General features: G+C 34.5%; 1 protein-coding gene across 2 annotated transcripts; it reads left to right on the top strand.

Moving 5' to 3' along the window:
• The first annotated feature begins 5,489 nt into the window (after window positions 1-5,489).
• On the top strand, window positions 5,490-7,727 carry LOC145015489 (uncharacterized). 2 transcript variants are annotated; one of them, XM_078973970.1, is made up of 2 exons: window positions 5,490-7,046; window positions 7,709-7,727. In XM_078973970.1, the coding sequence occupies exon 1, from the start codon at window positions 5,592-5,594 to the stop codon at window positions 7,026-7,028; it is 1,437 nt and encodes a 478-aa protein (XP_078830096.1). In that variant the 5' UTR covers window positions 5,490-5,591; the 3' UTR covers window positions 7,029-7,046; window positions 7,709-7,727. The 2 variants fall into 2 exon arrangements, with proteins under 2 accessions (XP_078830096.1, XP_078830095.1); XM_078973969.1 differs by lacking the exon at window positions 7,709-7,727 and adding an exon at window positions 7,293-7,629.
• Window positions 7,728-7,996: the final 269 nt, after the last annotated feature.

The following is a 7,996-nucleotide window of genomic DNA, read 5'->3' as shown; positions in this document are numbered from 1 at the left end:
CAGCAGACAAAAAGTGTGCCGTCACAAACTTCCACCAGTCCTTCGCTCCCTAGCAAAACTGGTTCAGCACGAACCGGACCCTCAAATTCTTTGGACATGAACACGTATAGAAGCATCCCTCAATATCATAAACCCATCTCATCACAACAATCGAATCCTGCATCCCATCAAACTCTGGTGGCTTCGTGTTGCTAAACTCCCGGAACAACAACAAATCACCACCCTGAGGTATGGCAACAACAACAGCTGCGGTAGCTACAGCGGCTACAGCCTCAGTAACCGTTGTGTATCTCTCATTAAAAGTCTCAATCAGAGTGGTCTTAATAGACCCGAACATCTCTAGAATCTCTGCGCGGATAACCGCAACCACCTCCTCATGGATCATCTGGCGGAGCTCCTCATCGCTCACCCCGCTGGTCTCTGGTCTGTGGCGTGTCCCAACCATGATGTCTTTGAAATACAACATAAAAATATCAGGGACTCGCTCGAACATACTCGCACTTGATAACTCAACCCTACTCGTTCCCTGGTACCCCAAGGATTCTTACTTGTGGGTTGAATACCATATGTGCTCACCAGGCTCCCAAGCCCGACCCACTCAGTTTCTTGTATTATAGGTAGTGGCACCAGAGCATAGTTGGATGACTTGCCGATGGATTATGAATTATAGGCTAATAGATATAAATAAATGATGTAAGCCTATGTTATTCTATTTATGCTTTTGATCAGTATCGAATATGACATCCCGAGGTTTTAATATAATTAAATACATTTCTTCAGAAATGCTTTGATAAATCTTTATCATATTTTTCTTTTGGGAAAAAATTCAGCAACACTTTTCTTTAAAAGGTTACTCTAATTTTCAAATAAAGCATAAACAAATCGGTCTTTTCTGACCGTGAAAATGAGGATGTCACATTATAACCCTCCAAACCCTAATCCTCTCAGCCTCCCTTGTCCTCACTACCCCGAATTCAGAAACGACTTGAAACATGGTGTTATAGAGTTTCAGAAAAAATGAGAAGGTTACTGAGCAGAACTATGTTAGTGACGCTTTGTCGGAACTTGTCGATCTCCTTCTTCACGTGTGCGGCATCATTAGAAGTCGTCGATGGAATTTCAGATGAAGGGTTTTAGATTGAGGTGTTGTCGGAGGAATAAGGAGGTGAGAAGAGGGGAGAAGGGAAGTGTCGTAAGGAGGGGTGGAGATTTTTGGTTTATTTTCTTTTTTCCTTTTAATTTAAAACTGATAAAAATAAAAGAAAAGACAAAAATAAATTATTATGGGTAGAGCAGTCATTTAATGTCAATAGGGATTAAATGTGCAAAAAAAAAAAAAAATCAAACCTAAAAACAGTTGAATTAATTTTTAAAAATAAGGATTAAACATTTATTTGACACCAAGGACATGACTGGTGTAATTTAAGATGATATTAGGTTACAATTTAAAAACTAATAACGATAGTTTCCACTAGGATGTTATTCAGGTCGGAATCAGACCGAACCGACCCGAACCAGAATATCCCGAAAACTGAATAAGGGTAATTGTATTAATCGAAAACCGAACCGATTAACCAATATGTGTTCGGTTTGGTTCGTTATTATCCGAATAACATGTACAAGATGATTAAGGACTTAATATAAAAAAAATACGAATAAATTAACCGTGTTAGGATTATATAACCCGAATAATAAAATAACAATGTACTTTTATTCATCAACATAAAACAATTAAGAACTAACATAACACAATAACATATTGAAAGAATAACATTTACTTAGTAGTTAACATAATGAGAATTAATTGATTACTTGAGTTTGAGCCCAATTTTCCATGAGTAGACAAAGTAGGAATTCATGATTTCTTAGAGTTAATAGGAAGGACCACTTTTTGAAAGTTTGAAACAAGAAGAATGGTCAACAGAAGTGATTTCGAGTTTGGCAATATAATTGAGAAGATTAGTTGATTTTGAAACGACAAGGACGAGCGTTGGTTTTTTTTTTTTTTCTGTGATGAACGACGAGGATAGAAGTATGAATCATGATTTTGATTCCTGTTAATCAGAGAAAGGGGACAAAGAATGTGTATTCGGGTCGGGTATTTAGAATCGGATAAGCTTTTATTTGGATAACCCGAACCGAATAACCCGATAACCGAATAAGCAATAATATAGATACCCAAAACCCGAATCAGATTGCTTATTCGATCCTAATTCGATTTGGTTAGATTCAGGTTTCAGTTCCATTTGAATTTTCAAACCAAATTCTCATTCCTAGTTTCCACCATCCACATGGACAAGTGTTTGACTAGGTCGTGTTTGAAAATTTCACCTGGCAAATGGCAATAGTTAAGTTGGCAGTATCCCAGGTTCTGTCTCTTTTCTTACTGGATCCCACCAGTTCCTCCTCAAAACTATCTTTCACAACAACCATGTACTCGCCTGTTATTTTATAATTCCCTTGCAGAAATAACATTATTGTTTTTAAACACAATTCCCGAAATAAATATTCAATTGTTATTTATAAATTATTATTATATTTTATTTTAAAAGTATAATAGAAAATGGAGTAAATGAAGAAAGCCAAGAAACAAAGGTTATAACTAGTTGCATTCAAGAAATGTTTCTGAAATCGTTGCATAACGATGGAGAATTTGTAGCTAAAAAATGGAGTAAATGGCTAACGAAGGTTAAAGTTAGTTGCATTCAAGAAATATGTTTATAAGATATTGCATAATGTTGGAGAAATCTTTGTTGAAGAATAAGAGAAAACGGAGAAATAAAAGTTAAAACTAACTTCTTTAAGAAATATGTTTCTAAGTCGTTGCTAGAATAAGGAGAAACGAAGGTTACAATTGAATTATGGTTTTAAATAAATGTTTATTTTTGTTTATGAATTTAGCTGTTTGTGAAAAATTAAGTCCAGTTTAAGAAATAGTAATTTTGGAGATTTGGGTTTAAAGACCGAAGGGTTTGATGAATCAATAATATGCATCGTAATTTTGGACTTGGATACAATTCTCATTATGGTTAATAATATGCTTTGAAGTTGTTTTTTTTTCTCCAAATGTTAAATGGTAATTTTGTTTATTACATAGATTGATTAGATTCGGTGTAGATATAAATGTGTATTTAAGAGCAGGTTAGTTAGTTTCTCGTTTAAAAAAATAGATTCCTTCTACAATCTTATCAAGCAATACCAAATCAATTCCCTTCTAATTATTCAATATTGAATTATCCAGTTTCAACCAAAAATTTACTTAATATATTTCAAAATAAGACATATTTATGATATTGGGTTTCATAGAAAATACCATACAATTTATTAAATTCATGTCGATTTAAACGTCTATAGAATTTAATATTTCAGTAGTAAGATTTACAAAAAACATACTTTATAATGATAAAAATAAAATCGGATTTTAAGATCGAAAATATGTTATTTAGGATATATATCAAATTAAGACAAATTTTTATTATTATGTAGATAAAAATATGACATGCAATTTTATATTCAAATTTATATTGAACATTACGTTAAATATAGCTATGGTGCAAAATAAGACTACACAAGTTAAAATAAGGGATTTTAATTATAAAGTTTAAAAAATAAAAAACAAAAGTATATTAGGCAATGAAAATATGTTACGTCTAATATATGTCAATGTGACCATATAAAGGCTTATGTTTTGGTTTAAAAAAGCCTTTTTTGTTTTTTAATAGTCTAAATGTTTAAAGTCTACAATTACTAATAAGGACTCCAACTTGTAATAGTTAGTATCCATTAACATGTCACATTACATCCCACCGAATAATCCACATTTGATCCTTGTTGGTGTGTAGCATCACCACCTAGCACCACTATCAACAACTACTATTGGGCACCTCTTACCACCACCATCTTGAACTCCCTTCAAGGGCGGAGGATTGTTAGGGTCAGGAGGGGGCTGTAGCCCCCCTTATTTTATTTGTTTATTAGAAATAGTCCATATATATTGATTTTATACATATTAGGTCCAAACATATAAAATTTTGACTTTGACCCCTCCTTATTTACCAATTTTTATACACATTATATTTTCGTCTCCCCAAATTATATGTTGAAACTCCGCCACTGACTCCCTTGGTCTTCTTTAGATAAAACCTAAACGGCTAAACCCGGAAAAAAAATCCATATCTACGACACCAAAACCAAATCAAAACAAAAACATAACTTAAACAAATTTTTTTTGAACCTTTTAGATGTAATAAAAATCAAAGGGGGCATTTTTTAACTTATATCCTCTCATGCTTGAAGCAAAATCCGTCGAATTAGCACTACGAATAGTTCCTTCCAGTTTTATCATGTCTAACTGAAGCTCTTGAAGGTGCATTAGTTTACCAAGCTCATAAGGCGTTCTTCCAGTCAATGTGCTCGATTATAAGTTTCTAACAAATAAAAATTGTCGATCGGTGTAAAATGGGACACTATTCGATTCCAATAAGCTTATATTCGGTGTCCAAGTCTTGAACTTCTTATGACGTAGACCTTTAGAAAGCAAGCCTCAAATTTAATAGCAACTGCAAATACTATCATTTTTCTACATATGATAATGGATGAACAAATATTCTATAAAGTATTTCAAGAATGCACAACACCCAATGTAAAAATATATGGAAGCAATTTAAATCTTTTTAGTTCTTTTCTACTATTTTATATTTGTCATTTGTCATTTCAAACGGACAAACAAACAAACAAAAATATACCAATTCAAAAGAAAAGCAAGGAAATTATATATGTTTGATAGCTACCTCGTGCTTCATTAAAACTATATCAATATTGTTTAAATTCAGAGTATTGCTTCCACAAGGAAGAACGATGATTATGACGTTTTATATGAACCAAAATACACAAATTCAATAAGATATGTTAAAATTTTTACGATAATTACATTAAGCATTATTTCTTAAACAAATTGTCCAAGATACCTCATTTATACACATAAAAAACAATGGTTATAATGCAGATGAAAAATCAAAGTCTGCCATTTAGCAGCCATATATACCCTGTAACCATATCCAACCAAAGAGCCACCCATCAATCAAATGTTGTGTTAGAAAATAAAGGCATTCCAGAGACTGTTATTCCCAAATCATATTAAATTTGACGCACCATGTCACTTAAAATCATTATTCTTAAGAAAAATTAACCGATGATTCTTTTAAAAACATTATTCTTACGACAAATGATTCTCTTAAACAATATGTAGCAAATTAGTATTCATTAATTCTAAATTAATAATAATTGTAATTTTCGGAATTTCGCCTACTAACTAATAAGTTTGTGAAATATAAAGCTAATTCTGGCTTCTGGTTATTATTAATTTATTTGTATTAATGTATATGATCTAAAAATTTTAAAGAATGTTTTTTTTTTTGTTTGAGATCTTTTATTATTTTATTTTATTAATATTCAAATATTTATTGCGAGACAAAGACTATAATAAAGGCCCATTTTCCACTTCCCTCCCACAAATTCCAGTCATCGTCTCTGGATAGACTGACCCTATCAATCTTCAAAATTTTCTACTCCACTATTCGCTAACGTGCGCCATGGAGAACTACTCTTACAATTCCTACCCTGAGTCCGGCGGATCCTCGCCGAGATCGCGAGAAGTGGACTTCGAGAATCCACCACCATGGGAAGATCAGTCGACGGGGAACAATAGCAACAACAGCAACTACAAAGTCAAGTTTATGTGTAGTTACGGAGGTAAAATCCACCCAAGGCCTCACGATAACCAGCTGGCTTACATCGGCGGCGAGACTAAGATATTAGCCGTCGATCGTTCCATTAAGTTCCCTGCTCTTATCGCGAAGTTAGTAGCGTTGTGTGATGCTGATGTTTGTTTCAAGTATCAGTTACCTGGAGAAGATCTGGATGCTTTGATTTCCGTCACCAACGACGACGATCTCGACCACATGATGATTGAGTACGATCGGTTGAACAGAGCTTCACCAAAGCCGGCGAGATTGAGGCTGTTTTTGTTTCCTGTAACTACTCAAACTCCGTCAATAACTCCAGCTCATAGTTTTGGTTCCACCGATGGAAGATCAGAGCGAGACCGGTTCGTTGATGCGTTGAATTCCGGTCCAGTTCAATCGTCAACTCCGCCGTCGGCCTTGCCGATACATGGAAATGCTGATTTTCTCTTCGGTTCGGAGAAAGTTGTACCTCCGCCGCCGGTAGTGGTGTCGAAAGTTCGAGATCTTTCTATCGCGGATCCACCGATTCGTCTTCATGAGGCAGACGTTCCGATTTTAGATGATCGTGGAATCGGAGCAGATCGGATCCAGAAACATATACAGGATCTACGGAGGTTGCGAATTTCAGAAGATCAACAACAGACTCTCTACCGGAGACAAAGTGATGATAACTTAACTCCAGGGTACACAGGAGATTATTACCTCCAGAGAACATCAGATAAAGTAATTCCGACAACACTACCGGGAAGTGTACCTTCTCCGGCACCGGGATACCAAATTTCCGGCGGATTCACAGCTTCTACTATCTCACCTGATCAACAACCGGTTTACATGGTACCTCCTCCCTTAAACATGTATCACGCTCCAATGGCTAGACCGGTGACTGGTCCAATCGGTCACAATCCAGGTCAAGGTCAGGGTTATTATGCGGTTCAGAGGATGCCGACGGCGACTGAGGTTTACCGTGACCAGCCGGTATACAACGCCATGCAACCAGTACAATCACAACCTATATTCCCTCCTCAACAACCACCACCACAGCAGAAGTTAGCTTCACATCCGGAAGGGATTAGAATGGTCCAGCCAACGGCGGCGATGACCGACGCTGGGTACGGTCAAGTAGCGTATGATAACGGTGTCGGAAGGCATGTCTACTATCCTGCGCACGGGAATTTGGTTACACAACAACAACAGTACCACCAAACAATGGCTGCCACGTCAGCAATATCAAATCAAGATGCGAAGACGGTTGCTCCGACGAAGATCTCTCAAGGTTCTATCTGATCCTCTTTTATCAATCGGGTATGCTTTCCAACAAATATTCTAGTATATAATAATAATAATGGAATCCTTAATATATATATATATATATATATATATATATATATATATATATATATATATATATATATATATATATATATATATATTATAGTGCTGTTATATTAATACATATATGTACGATTAAATAGTTTGTTAAAACGAAGTAAGTTGTAATGTACGTGACTTTGAATCTGTTTGTTTTTGATAAAATAATATGAGATATAGATATTTGTGAAGAAAAGAAAGGACAAGACAAGAGAAAAGAGACCTAGGATTGAATAAAAAAAGGTAGATAATGGAGGGTGGTAGGGGATGCATAGGACAAGTGTTGATTTGTTGCGGGGTTTTGATAATTAAATGATATGATTCATAAACTGGTGATGAGTTGCCATAGCATGCCATGTTTATAATAGCGATTGATTGAATTTGATATGTACACAACACAAATGAAAATGGTTGCGTTTGAAATTTGGCAAACTGAATGACCGGATGCCCCCATCTATACTTCAATGGTCAATCATCATGTAAATGGACAAAAACAAATCATTTATTTATTAGTTAATATGTGTCGTATATTTTGTTATTTCACAAAATAATAGATTGGAAATTTATTGATCACGGATTGTGAATTATACATGTAGGTGATCATTTGTCAATTGTCATTCATATCTAGACGACTCATGCTCGAATATATAAATTTTGATTTTTTTTTTTTAAAGCATGTTGATGGATAAAACGAAAAATTTAAAATATGTTTGATTTGTTGATTTTAACATATAGATGATTCCTTGCTTTTCAAATCATATGTCATATCATATTCACTGTATTTTTACTATGATACCACTAACACATAAAAAATATTACCCTTCCATATTATTTATAGTTTATAACTTTTATTTCTTTTAATCGTTAGATTAAACAAAAAACAT

The sequence above is a fragment of the Lactuca saligna genome, chromosome 9, assembly GCF_052625555.1.
Source record: "Lactuca saligna cultivar CGN05327 chromosome 9, ASM5262555v1, whole genome shotgun sequence".
NCBI lineage: Eukaryota > Viridiplantae > Streptophyta > Magnoliopsida > Asterales > Asteraceae > Lactuca > Lactuca saligna.
The sequence above is the reverse complement of the archived record's forward strand: the minus strand, read 5'-3'. Positions and strand labels throughout refer to the sequence as shown.